Here is a 14491-nt window from a genome sequence, read left to right as displayed (position 1 = left end):
GTCCGGTTTGCATATATCTATCATGACTTTCACATCTGAATTTACCCTTCAACCAGAGGGGAAGTTCCCTGGGGCATCACTGCAGCACACTGACTGGAAATTTCCTGAGGTGTTAACTCTCTAAAACTCAAAATTTATAATGGCACTCTGTAGAGATATATATATATATATATATATATATATATATATATATATATATATAAATAATTTCAGATTTTCCCAAAATGTGTGTACTGTAGCTTTAAGAACAGCTTGAACACTTTCTCCTTGAATAAAAAAAATGTCTGCATATCCTTCTTAGTAAAGTGTCAATGCAACAACAAAGAAGAAATTTGCATAATGATATCATCCATGTACAAAATTACGAAAGAAAAATTATTTTCCCTAAACGGTTTTCCTATTTTTATTAATACTTATCTCTATCTTACGTAACTAATACTACAATAGATTCACAATTTGAGGATACTTAAAATATTGCTCACCAGGCTGTCTCTCATCAGCCCTTAAAGTCTTAGATCAAATTAGATCAAATAAAACACATTTCCAACATCCTTTCAGCCCTGATTTTCACACATTTTTATCACTAATCTGACAGTTTTTCCTCTGAGAATTTTAATTTAATACCAAACGATTCTCAATCTGCCGTGACATTATTTCACAATTTACTGTGCATATCTAAATACATACATTTTATCCTTAGATCTTTTCACCATTTTCACTCATGATATACAAATAAATGAGATAACTGAAGTACAATTCTGAAAAAAAATAAAAATAACACCAAACCACAAAAAAGTTCCAAGCGCAGAATATTTATTGCTAAATCCACTTGAATTGAAGCGGTACACTGAGGAAGAAACAGGAAACCGCACTGAATGAACCACAACGTATTTAGGCTTCTGAGCTACTGAAGGTCATTCACAGTCCTTAAAAGATAAAATACTCTTCCCATTAAATTTCATTAGCATACAATAATATACATACACGCTGTCACAGAGAAAGTAAATATAGCTCTTTGGTAACTTTCATCTCAAAGGGTAAATTCAGAAATGTAAATCGAAAGGATATGCATTCACAAACATACACCTGTAAAGTATGTTTCCAAAAACATACTGATGAAGCAGGTGTGATGCACGAGTCAAGGTGAAGGTCCAGGTCTTTCTATACCAACTTGTGTACCTTAGCAAACATAAAACCTCCAATTTCACAGCCGCCATAAGAAGATTAAAAATATGTTTAACCAGCTTGAATGATGCGTAATGAAAACTTCCAATTATTTTTGTTATGCGTTATTTGATAAAGCCATAGCAGAGAATGTATACTTGTGCGACTTCATGTGTAGCTCTATGTGAAAGTTAGGATGGATTGTGACAATACAATGCAGAGATTAAAAATAAAATGAAAGCTGTAGGTTGGATACATACTGGAATGCATAGTGATCGGACAGCATGGTCCCTTTTTAAAGGTAGATTCTATGATGTTCTATGAGGGTTTTCTTAATGTCCCACTTCTCAACTGAACAGCTCTGTGAACATCAGTTAGAATCTAATAGTCTTGCTCTATATGTTAAGGCCTACTTCGTTTAGGTGTTTACAAGCAGCTGTAGCGGGCCCTGGTGAATACATATCTGTTAATAAAAACGGTTGGACAGAATAAATGAGTGCAATTTTAATACAAGGCACAGTGTGTGGAGGTGCATGAGCGACAAGGCAAGTCGTGGCCTCTTAAGTGGAATGACAGCTTTATGTGTACATGTGCATTTGTCTGAGCATAAATATTTGTGTGCAGTGATGTGACAGGATATGGTGTTTCTCAGGATTTCTCAGGGACCTGCATGTAGATATGTGTGTTATTCAGAGGTCAGTCGTGGCCTTGGCAGTGAGGGCCTGGATGCGACTGGTGTTGCAGTTTTTGCAGAGAACATGGCCATCCAGAGGGTAGCAACCCTGGTTGTCTCCCTCAGAGATAAGACAGCCACAATCCTAAAGTGAGCACACACACACACAAAATAGTTTTGAAAAAGGACAAAAATGTCAGTACGAAACCTCTATTTCCAAAGACATTTAGGAAGTTTTAACCAACCACCCAAGGGCTTTTACTCACCTCACAGCGATAACACTGCACATGGAAGTCACGGTCTAAAGCCACAATACGCACAGTCTCCTCCTGGCCAAGTGCTGGCATTATGGGCTCTCTACACACAGAGCAACGAGGAGCAAATTTCCTTGAAAAAGGGAAGGAAAAACAGTCAAAGACAGAACAAAACAAAAATCAAAACAAAAAATGAACACTGTCATTCAAAAGCCTAAGGCCTTTAAGTCTAAGTAAGTCTTAAGTAAGAGAGGTACAGATTGAAGCACTGAAGCACTAATGAAGCTCTCATGGCTTAAAGCTACAGTGCATTTCATTTTACACACTGAAAAGCCACAAACTGCCATAATAAATCAAGAGGTGCTCGTAACAGTGTATTTATATCCGGTTTGCATATATATATCATGACTTTCACATCTGAATTTACCCTTCAACCAGAGGGGAAGTTCCCTGGGGCATCACTGCAGCACACTGACTGGAAATTTCCTGAGGTGTTAACTCTCTAAAACTCAAAATTTATAATGGCACTCTGTAGAGATATATATACCTAAAGTGAGCACACACACACACAAAATAGTTTTGAAAAAGGACAAAAATGTCAGTACGAAACCTCTATTTCCAAAGACATTTAGGAAGTTTTAACCAACCACCCAAGGGCTTTTACTCACCTCACAGCGATAACACTGCACATGGAAGTCACGGTCTAAAGCCACAATACGCACAGTCTCCTCCTGGCCAAGTGCTGGCATTATGGGCTCTCTACACACAGAGCAACGAGGAGCAAATTTCCTTGAAAAAGGGAAGGAAAAACAGTCAAAGACAGAACAAAACAAAAATCAAAACAAAAAATGAACACTGTCATTCAAAAGCCTAAGGCCTTTAAGTCTAAGTAAGTCTTAATAAAATTAATACTTTTATTCAGCAACAACACATTAAATTAGTTAAAATGAGAGTAAAGAAATGTATAATGTTACAAAAGATATATAAATATATCTATATATCTAAATAAATTCTAATAAATGCTGATCTTTTGAACTTTTCTTATGAACAGATTTCTGAAGGATCATGTGACAGTAAAGAACTGTCATTTTAAATTATAATATTTAACAGCATTATTGTTTTACTGTATTTTGGATTAAAAAAAGAGTTGGTGAGCATACACAAATTAAAAAATATAAATATTAACAAAAAAAAACAAAAAAACAGTATAATCCCACCAACCCAAACTTTTGACAAGTAGTGTAGTTAGATATGATGCAACATTTATTTTTGGGCCTCATTTAAAATTTTTGGCCCTTCATAGTAAAGTTTGGCCACCTCTGCTCTAGAACATTTGGTAATTTGAAGCTACACACTTGTATTATGTCATCTAAAGCAAAATAATCTAAATAGTATCAGTCATTGAGCACCTGCGATAACTCTGACTCTGCATTAAAGTGATATTTTATCAAAAATACACATTTTGTCACCGTTTACTCTCCTTTATATTGTTCCAAACCTGTGTGAGTAGGAGAGCTCTCAAGACTATTAGTGAATAAAGACTTAAAAAGCAAGTCATAAAGGTCTGGAATGGCAAGAGGGTGAGTAAATAATGCCATTATTATTATTACGTTTCCAAGTGGTGAAAGCCATCAATAAGCTAATTTTACTACCCAGTGGAACTTATTTCAAAGACACAAATGTTTTAGAAAGCTCCACAATGACTACATCTGTGTGTTCAGCAGTTTGAGAACATAGGACAGGAACAGAGAGAGAAGAGGCGAGTATGTGTACACAAAGCATAACAGTCAGGTGATTCACTTCTTCATTGGGTTTTACCAACAAACAGCAAAAAGGGGGAAGTTCAGCAGATGGTGGCCTAATTATACCACAATAGTAACAATGAGTACAATCCAGGTACAGCTCAACTGTTCCTCGACACAATGGCATTTCTGTTGTGATCATAGTCTCACAATCCCATATTCCTTCTGAAACCTTTCAATTCCTTAATACATACAAAAGGCTGAACAGGCTACTTAAAAGTCATATTACCTGTAAATAAGATTGTTTTGAATGTGATACTTGAACTTGATTACGTTTATAAGTTAATGTAATTGAGATTAAGATAGCAACATGTTTTGTACTACATGTGTTTAGTCCTGCATGTAGTATGTGGATATATGAAGCATATTTGTGTGCCTGCACTCTAAAAAATGCTGGGTTGTTTCAACCCAACTTTGGGTCAAATATGGACTAACCAAATTTGACCCAAAGTTGGGTTGAAATAACCCAGCATTTTTTAGAGTGTGGTCATACTTGTGGAAGTCTTCGATGCAGTGGATGTGGTTGGAGGCATCCACAGTAAAGGGAATGCCGTCCAGACTCCGATGGCAGACCACACAGGTGAAGCAGTGGGGATGATAGGCCTTCCCAGTCGCCCGTAGGATACGCTCCATTATGGGCTTACTACATATGTTGCAAGTCTCCAGGGTATTCTAAAATCAAAGACAGAGAAACAAAGATCTTTCATAACGTACAAACCCAGCCAAAGCAAACTGAAGAAAAAAGGCAAGTGAGATTTATATCAGCACATTATTTAAGCTGTGATAGTGAGAGTCGTGGCTTGGCAGTCGGAATAACCTTCGACCTTAAACAAAAGTGAAGATATGCTTCATTTACAATGATAAGAAATACACAGATAAAAACAAACTTTTCTATGTCTACTTTCCTTTTTCATTGAAAAACCATCTCACAAACTCAAACACACTCAAGCACGCACACAGGCACACACACACACACACACACACACACACACACACACACACCTTCAAGGCATAGTTCACCCAAAAAATTAAAGTTCTGTCATAATTTACTCACTCGCATGTCATTTCAAACCCATTTGACTTACTTTATTTCAAAGGACATATTTAGCTTTTCCAAACCCTTTAATGGCCATTAAAGGGTAAGTTCACCCAAAAAATGTAGTTGTCATCAATTACTTACCCCTATGTCATTTCAAACCCATAAGACTTCAATTAATCTTTGAAGCACAAATAAAGATATTTTTAATGAAACCTGAAAGATTTCTGTCATATGTTGTATGTATGTTAATCAATGTTTATTGTGGACCTTTCCCGATTTTACCCTCCTCTCTCTCCCTCTTTGCTTCTTGTCGTCACAGTGTCCTATCTAAAATAAAGGCAAAATCGCCAAAAACAAGTCTTTAAAAAAAAAAAATCTGTTCATCACAAAACGATAGCTACAATTTTACAATGCGATTACTTTTCCAATGTTTTCATTAACTGTTTGAAGCATTGGTGTAATGGATGGACAGACATCTGTCAGGTTTAATTTAAAATATCATTTGTGTTTGGAAGATATAAGTCTTATGGGGTTGGAATGATATGAGGGTGAGTAAATGATGACAGAATTGAAATGTTCAGGTGAACTAAGCGTTTAACTTTCATTGCATGGAAAACAGCTGCTTAGGCATTCTGATAGATAACTACTTTAGTGTTCCTAGCAAGAAACAAAGTCAAACAGTTTTAGAACGAGGGCGAGTAACTGATGACAGAATTTACATTTTGGCCAAACAGACCCTTTAAATCCATTATCTATCAACATTTAATGGATTTCCGTAGAATAATGTGTGCATCCAAATGACTGTCACAAGTGTATCTCTGTCCTCAAATGCCTAAGGGAAAAGGGAGGAGATTCTGATATAAAGTATATATAGTGAGCAATGGAATGAGAGTGAGATCTGATTAGCTACTCTCTGATTCACAAACAAAGTAATTTTTCACTCTCGCTTTCGTTCTGCGAGAGGCGCAGCAGTAAATACGTCCACTTTCTGATGACTGCAGGCTTTTCCTCAGCCACGGATACCGGGCCGCAGGCCAGCTGATGACTTTTCGCTCACATTCCTCTTCTTAATGTCCACCCCGAGCCCTGGATTTGTTATTTCGATATTTCATATAAAAGAATCTTCTATCCCCCTCCAGCTAAGCAATTACAGCAAAGGATGGTGAAATCATCTGTGTGTGATCAATTATAGGATGAGTTTCTCTTTGAAAGCATGTGTGTGAGACTGTTTTCGCATGAGAGGCTATGATGCACAAATATTTCCTGGATTTCTCCACTCGGGATTCGGTCGCCCAGACACATCTCAGTATGTGTAAGTACTCCAGGCTACAGCTGTCCTCTTTGGCTGTCTGTCTCTTTGGCACAGCCACTCAGCACTGTTTTCAAACACAGACTTCCATGCCTATGTGCATGTGTGGCAACACTGTAAGCCATCATGTTTGCCGCGCCAACGAGCCCTGATGATTAGGGCTGACAGTCCTGTGGGTTTTCACTCACACTAGGGCTGTGCGATATCGACAAAAAGGATATGCCTATTTTCAGGGATTTTGGTCGATACTTTTTTGATAATAATTCTGTGTTTGATACAGTACTTTGGCTGGTTTAGGCCTATTGTGGACAACTGATTAAATCTTCCATATTCTTGACAGAAATCTTGACCATTAAGGGGCCCCTTAAATTGATTTCCAGTCGCATTTTTATCTTTATAAGACATTTGTTTTCTAAATTAATTGTATGTGTCATCTTTTATGTCAAACTCTCTCAAGGCTTTTTTTTTTTTTTTGCAAAGCGAGTGACAATGTCAGCTTGCACACTGTTACACTAACTTGCCTAGAGAGGCAATATTTTATGAAATGAAGGGTGTTCCCAAAGTTAGGTACCTTTCTTATGCTAGTTTTAGCCAAATTATAAGCTAAATGTTTTAAATATTTAGTTTAATACTAAAAAGTATTGATCAAAAGACATTAGTGATATTTGTGTAGGCTAGGCTTTTTTGTGGTTGTTTGAGCATCCTACTAAGCTAACAGTCAAACTACTGAAATCAACTAAGTCTCCCGTGTGCTTTATGTGAGGACGGCTGTTACGTGACACATAGTGTTCCTGCCAATGTACTGTACAGTGTTACAAATCTGTCACTTATGAATATATCCGTCACTTGGAACAGATCTGTAGTGGAGTTTTCAGCTGCATGGACAGAGTCCTATGTATCAACACAGCCAAATCCTGTTTGCACTGCCTGTGCTCTGGGATCATTTCCCATGCTCTCGGTTCACCGGCAAGCTGAGGCGGGGGTCAAAGGACTTGGCCCTGAGTTCCTACGATCCGCTCATCATTCTTAGATCAAGTCAGCTTTAGAACGGCGTGTCTGGGAAGACTGACTTCTAAGGGATCGCCAAGGCTCGAGAAGGCCGTAGGTACACAAGTTTCTAATTTGTGTCATTTCTTTCATGAGTATAACAGAAATTAACATTATTTCCCAGTACAAACAATGTCCGTTCCACAATCCTCTGCAAATCCTGGAAACGGATAAAGCCTTTAATAAGCTTGCCGCTGAGAACCCTTGAGGCTCGTCTAATAACGCTGAGGCGAGGAAGAGGGGGAGGGGAAAATATAGAAAGACCTACAGCCTGTATATGGCCTTCAGGAACACAATCTAATGTTTAACCTGAGTCTTTGCGCTTTTCTAAAGGACTTGAAGCAGAGTCTGGATCCCTGCTGCTTACAGTTTTCTGAAGAAACATTCAAAAACAGTCCGCTTTCACACTTCAGAGCAGATTTCACACAATACATCGTGCCAGAGTCATCGTACGAACAGCGTGACAGTGAAGTCTGGGTCAGTCAAACATTTCTTCCCCAGCACAGCTTTTCAGTTTGCTGCAGCTTTTATGTTGACGTCAAAGCAGTTTTGATTTACATGCTGTGGATTTACTGTCCGGTAATAACTTTCAAAGATGGTTTAAGAAAATCTAGACAGAGCACCGCTAATGGCTTCTCTGGTGGTAGAATAACAGCTTGGAGAGCCACTAGAGGGCACTAAATGTCTACTCATGCTACTTTTCTCCGCTGCCGGAGTGTAATATATTCACATATATTCCTCCTTTTTCAGCTTCATACATTTCTCTAAGTGTTTGCCCAGAAGGCTAAACAAACGTCTAGGCAGATGAGGTAGAATGAATTTAGGTCAGACAGCCTCTTTCTGAACGAAAGGGTGAGTGGAGAGCACTGAAGTCAATTGTATCCTCTTCTTTGCCTCATTGCTTTATCAATTTCCTGACAAAGTGCTCCAACACTCTCTTTTTCTTCCAGCCACTCTTCTTTTTGTGGGTGCATCACAGCTAATCTCCAAATACAACAAAGAATGCCCTAACAGGACAACTTTGCACAGTGCTGGACATAAGAACGACTAAAAAGCTTTGCAGTTCACAAATGAATGATACATATTTGAAGACTGGTCTAAATAAAACAGAAAGCAGACTGTCTGGATAGGATGGAATAAAAGAAGGTGAAATGTGAAGAAAAAAATGTGAGGAACAAACCGATACTCGTGAAGGAAAATCACATGTGCTCTGTATATGCTGTAAGCATCAACTGCCAATTCACGGCGCTCTGTGTATTTAAGCAAAATACTCTGAAGTTACTGGATGTCTTTTTTGATAGGAGGCTTTATCAATTTTACATGATTTGTTTTGCACAGAATATTAAAACACCTGTACCATTCAATGTCACTCTGCCAACTGCATTCACCTTAGAAACCGTATCCAAATATCTTCTCAAATCGAAATAGTTTTAAAACCAAAATGGGCTTTAATACTTAATTCTCGAGCAATGCCCTGAGTCGTTATAAATATATCATGCAGGATTTCACATAAAACTTTTTGATTGTCTGTCAGCACCAAATTTCCATATTCATTTATGTACAGATGACAACTTCACATTAGGGCACCTGTCTGCGATATGATAATATACAGACGCCCCCCAGAAAAAATAAATAAAAACAACTTGTGAGGATCAAGATCATCAGATCATGAGGTGAATTTATATTTTAAAAAGCAAACAAAACTATGAACTCACTGACTGTAGCTGAGAGGTCAAAGGTCAGTGGGCTGCTCTGAATAGATGAATCATTGACTAAAGATCTCACATTCATTTCAGCTGAACAGCCTGTGTGTGTAAGTAAAATGACCAGGGCTGTCATTTTATTAAAAATCTAAATTTAATTAACTGCATGATTAATATACATAACACATAGACATCTTGGTAAGTGTGGTCTGGCCTTTATATATACGGGTCAGAAGACATTAATAATTGCAAAATTTTTTATCATACTGCATATAGTTTTTAAATTAAGAAAATGCATTAAATTATCAGCCAAGCATACTGTATACACAGGTCTTGAGAATGAGGATGTCAGCTTTAACTAGTCTTGACACATGGTAATGGGTGACAGGTGGACAGAAGGTCCTTAGCATTGAGCGGACTGAAAACCAGACTAGAACCAAACTGCCGCTTTGGATCCCTGGGACTGTGAGGTGCTCAGGGAAACTATCTTTTGAGCTACTTAAATAAAGAGAGTTAAAGGAAAGAGAGCTACAGGGGATTGGATGTGAACGCAAAGGCACTGAGCCAAGAACTCTCGACGTCTTTTCCCAAGACATCACCCCACCATTACATTTCAGAGACATTCCTCTGCTTACTTCACTATGGCAGTTACCTCAGAAGGTTTCACATTTACTATAAAAATTCCCAGTATTTCTTAAAGATCTTTCGGTGTGGAATATCAATCTCATTCAAAAACCATACATACCATACAACACTTCTATTCATCCATTTATCAAAGGAAATATAAGTAAAAGATTCTGATGCAGGGCAATCACACGACAAATGTCCTTGATAAAGAAAAGTTTAGTCTGAAATACATGGGGCAAGTTCTTTGAAATATACCTGTATTCTAAAAAAAAAAAAAAAAAGGCTCACAATTAATAACTGTAAAAATGACATGCCGTGTAACTAACCATCAAGTAAAAGTGGTGATATTTTTCTTTTTTTTTTACCACACACACACGCACGCACGCACGCACGCACGCACGCACACATTTTGAATTATAATTCCACGATAACAATTTAATAATTAATTATTTAATTTGAGATCGATAGATCTGGACAAAGAAATGAGCAACATGTCATTGATCCTAATCCTTGCCTGGTCCCCTGCTTTGTCTTCATTTCCTCTCCTAAACTTTATTCATGCTGTTTGCCCATCTTAACATCAGCTTGAAAGCAGAATGTGACTGCTGTTGACACATGGCTCCAGATCCATCTTATAATGGAGCCAAAATACAGCAGGCAGCACTTGAAGTGACACTCCATCAGGTCAGCTTGTGGTCACATATTTTCCTCCCTGGAAGGAAGTGATGCAAGTTTGATTCAAAGAAAGAAGCTACAAAATAGGCTTCAAATGGTCACATGTTCTGCCTGGTTACATCTACATTACAGGAGAGACATGCAAGTAATGAAAGCGCTGTAATCTGCTCCAAAGATACACACAGTGCAACCACACACACAAACAGGAACAACAGCGCAAGGAGGGAAGTTGCAAGGCAATTCACGCAAGTGCTATCTAATTGGGTCTCTCCTTTGAGGAATGCCAGCCAGTTAATCATGTCTGAATACACAGAACTCAATTAGTAGCTTGCTAATGCTAATGCAGACAGATATGAATATTTAATAGCAAACCACGGCAGAGAGCTTTGAATGTATGCTTTGCTGCTGTACTTCTAACATCAAGCAAAACAAGCAGGGTGGATTCACCTGTCTTCATCGCCCTCTGTACTTCAGCGTGATAGGCGAGCGTGGGCAGCACTAACTCTTTCAAGACGTGCGTCAGCCGTGCCGGTGTGAGGGCAGCTCCAGAAAGGTGCTGGTGTGAGTTTCTGCCTGTTCCTTACCCTTTACATCTATCGGATCGGGCTGAAGGCAAGGTGGAAAGCAACGTCACTCGCAATTAAATGGGCATTTAGGATATAAAAAGAAAGGCAGACAGGATATAAAAGAAAGCGCAAAGACATTCATTCATTTCGTGATCTTTAGTGCTCTTGTAATTCTGATCAAAATTGACTTATGGCATCCACTTGAATTTATTGTGAGCACGTGTAATTGTTGCTGAGGAGCTTTGTTTTCAAACTCTAGTGTGTCATCACCTTCCTCCAGAACAATGACAGACATGACTGTTGGCCCAGCCAAGTGGGTGGAAACTTGCACTGTGGCACAGTCTGGCCGACGGGATGCTGGTATCATGCAATAGAGGACATCTGTTACCAGAAGCCTCCGCTGAACGTGGCAAAACATACCCTCATTGGGCCACCCTGGGAAAATGTCTCGACATAGCCTGAAAAATGGTCTTTGTGGTTCCATTATACAATATAGGCTTCTTTAAATTAGCACACAGGTCTCTTTGTTGAAAAACTGCAGTTTTTTCTTTTTACATAGAAACACTAAAACTGAGTTATTATGGAAAATATCAGGGCCCTCAACCAGTGGTCTGCAGGCTGTAAAATTATTTAAATTAAAAATGATTGATTATTGATGTAATAAAATAATCAAACTATAATCTAAATTGACATGGTAAAACAATAACTATTGTTTTAATTAAAGGACATACAGTTTTTGAAATATACGGATTCAAAAAATCGTGTTTAATTAAATTTATTATATAAATACTCCTAGTTTGTGTTAATAGAAGTAGTTTTATCATAATTACAGCAAGAATTTTAGAAATATTGAATATATTTTAACCTATATCAGGGATATTTGAATAATGTCAAAAAGAAAAAAAAAGAAAATTTATATATATATATATGCAGTCAAAATTAGCGGCGATTTATTTTTTCACTTTTACGGCGTTAACAATATTTAACGCAGGGGCGGAGCTAGGGTTGGCCACCCTACTCACAAGCTGCTTCTGTCTGTTTTTTCTTGACAAGAATTGGGTTTATTTAGATGCAGAACGTCTTTACGACCACATCAAACAGGAGACTTTTCAGACAAGCACTCCACTTTCGCCTCAGCGACAGGCACTAGTCAAACGAGCTCGGAAACGGTACAGGTGACGAGGAGCTCCTGTAGAACATCAGTGAACTGCAGTCAGATGAGATGCTGTCAGGCCATATGTCAGTAAAAACGAATCTCCCTATCCTGTCAGCGTTATACTGGGCTTATAACACATGCTCTTAATATTAAAGCACAATTATATATAAAAGGTTGTGAGAAAATACGATGTTAGATCCGCGTCATGTTCAGCTTAAAGTAATAGCAGCCAAATAACCTAATAACCAGCTGCTGTGATGTCTATTCATCAAAAACAAAACAAAACATAGGAAATCAACTTTTTTAGTTTTAAGGATTCATCTGCTTAATTTAGAATAGTGTTTGATAACTTTATTCAATTTCTGTATATTTACTACTTACTGAAGAGCACAGGTAAATATGACATTTATTATAATGGGTCTATGTGAAGATTGTTTTAAGTTAAATTAAAAGATGTTATTTTTTAAAGTCTAATAAATATTAAAATTGATAGCTCCCATTTATACTGTAATGCTGAATGGCTATAATCAATGGTTAAATATTAGGGGGAAAAAAAACTTTATTTCATAAAGACATCAGTATTGGTATCAGTTATACTCGCCTTCAGTGATAAAAAAGATGCCACTAAACAAATATTTAAAAAATACTATCTTTATGTTGTTTCTACATTAATTTAAAGATTGCATGTGAAATTATTACAATATAAAAGTATATTTAAATACTTAAATGCTAGGCAAGATTAATCCCGATTAATTTCAGAAAAAAATGTGTGATTAATTAGTAAATTTTTTTATTCGATTGACAGAACTAATATATATATATAAATAAAATGTCATGTACTGTGACTAATTAATTAATTACTTTTTCTTGGTGGTAACATCAAAATAGACTTTCCTTGTAAAATAGTTTTCAAAACCATGTGAAACTAACATGAATGTAAAGAGTACATTTCTAAGAAAACCAGTTTTACACTTTTTAAAAGATTTTCCTGTCTTGTGGGCACTCATATTTGTCACTGACCCAAATAGTAAAATCAAATGCTCTGGAATGCGCAATCTCATAATGGTGATTGCATTTCTCCCCATATTTTCCATGAGAGAGTGTGCAGTAAATCAGGCAGTAATGAAGCAGGCCATAGGGACCAGGCCATTTATCTAAACCAGCCTCCATCCAACAAGTTGTCTGGATCTGAATAATCATGCAGTAAAAGTCCAGGAGGAAAGATGGGGAAGGGGGACCACGTTAAACACGCCCGATTACCAGAAATTATGATCTCCAATTAATTAAGTGCTCCAGGCAATTAAGTGTTCTGACAGTAGTAACGCGAGCCGCCTGGCAGGAAGAGAGCAGTTTCGACAGGGAAGAGATCTGCAGGGTGCCACAAACATAGCACCTTACTAACATAATTAACCTCAATGCCATTCAGCCCTGCAGTCCGCCTGCTTCAAAAAACAGGGCTATCTCGCAAATGAAAGCAGTCTCAGCCATTAGTCTTGTTGAGATGATCAGCAGTGGGCAACTTAGAACAAAACGGCATTTACCTCTTGTTGTTCAACAGCAGTTCAACCATTTCCTCCGCTGATCCTGGATTAAGAACTAATTTATTGGCTGTGAAAATGTTTTTGTGTATTTAACATCATGGTTAAGGATAAGCTTAGTGAATAAGGCTTAACCCCCTAATTTGGTTAATCTGATCAAAACTCATATTAAAAGACTTTGTACTTTGACTTCTGGCGGGAGTTCACTTTTAATTTCAGGTAGTCACAGTTACAAAAGTTCAGCTTTAGTCTGATTTTTAACACCCCATTGGTTCCTGAAACAATGGAAGCTTGTTTCTGCCACGGAATAATAAAAAAATAAAAAGGGTAACTGCATAATTTTCTCTAACAATTCTGACTTTTTTCACAATTTGCTGTTGTCCCTTCACAAAGACCACCCCCCAGTTACTGTTAATGCTATGTCCGATAAACCATGTCGCTCTCACACCACACAACATGTTCCCACGCAGTGAAAAAAATATATTGCAAAGCAGAGGACACGGACAACGTGCCAACAGACAAGAGAGAACAGGTTACTTCTGGTATGAAACAAAGTCTTAGCTTTCAAATTTTGTAATTTTTGTAAGAAATTAAAACAATAAATACTGTTTTGTGGCTCTGTAATGTGTCATCTGGATTGTTTGTCGGACAAAATGCCAGATTCGGCGTTATGATTGATCAGATTGCCTGTCACTCAAACTCCCTGCGAAAGGTCAATTGCAGGATAAACTCAGAATTGCAAGGTATAGTATAAACAGAGCTATAAATTCGCAATTGCGAGTTAAAATCTTGCAATTCTGACCGCCTTTTTTTTCCGACCTGGGATGTTAACTCACAATTGTAAGAGATTTTGATATTGTGATATATATATATATATATATATATATATATATATATATAATATTTTTATATATATATTTTTTGTGGCAGAAAAAAAA

General features: G+C 37.4%; 1 protein-coding gene across 1 annotated transcript in view; it reads right to left on the bottom strand.

Moving 5' to 3' along the window:
- Nucleotides 1–301: 301 nt before the first annotated feature.
- Nucleotides 302–14491, bottom strand: part of LOC107684332 (lipoma-preferred partner homolog) — a 177129-nt gene continuing 162939 nt past the window's right edge. Inside the window, exons 7-9 of the mRNA XM_016480562.1 lie at nt 4387–4565; nt 2760–2880; nt 302–1982 (exon numbers count right to left, since the gene is read on the bottom strand). Of these exons, the coding sequence (XP_016336048.1) occupies nt 1854–1982; nt 2760–2880; nt 4387–4565 (429 nt within the window). The 3' untranslated portion in view covers nt 302–1853. The remainder of the gene's footprint in view (nt 1983–2759; nt 2881–4386; nt 4566–14491) is intronic.

The sequence above is a fragment of the Sinocyclocheilus anshuiensis genome, unplaced genomic scaffold (genome assembly GCF_001515605.1).
Source record: "Sinocyclocheilus anshuiensis isolate Anshui unplaced genomic scaffold, SAMN03320099.WGS_v1.1 scaffold365, whole genome shotgun sequence".
Taxonomy (NCBI): Eukaryota; Metazoa; Chordata; class Actinopteri; order Cypriniformes; family Cyprinidae; genus Sinocyclocheilus; species Sinocyclocheilus anshuiensis.
The sequence above is the reverse complement of the archived record's forward strand: the minus strand, read 5'-3'. Positions and strand labels throughout refer to the sequence as shown.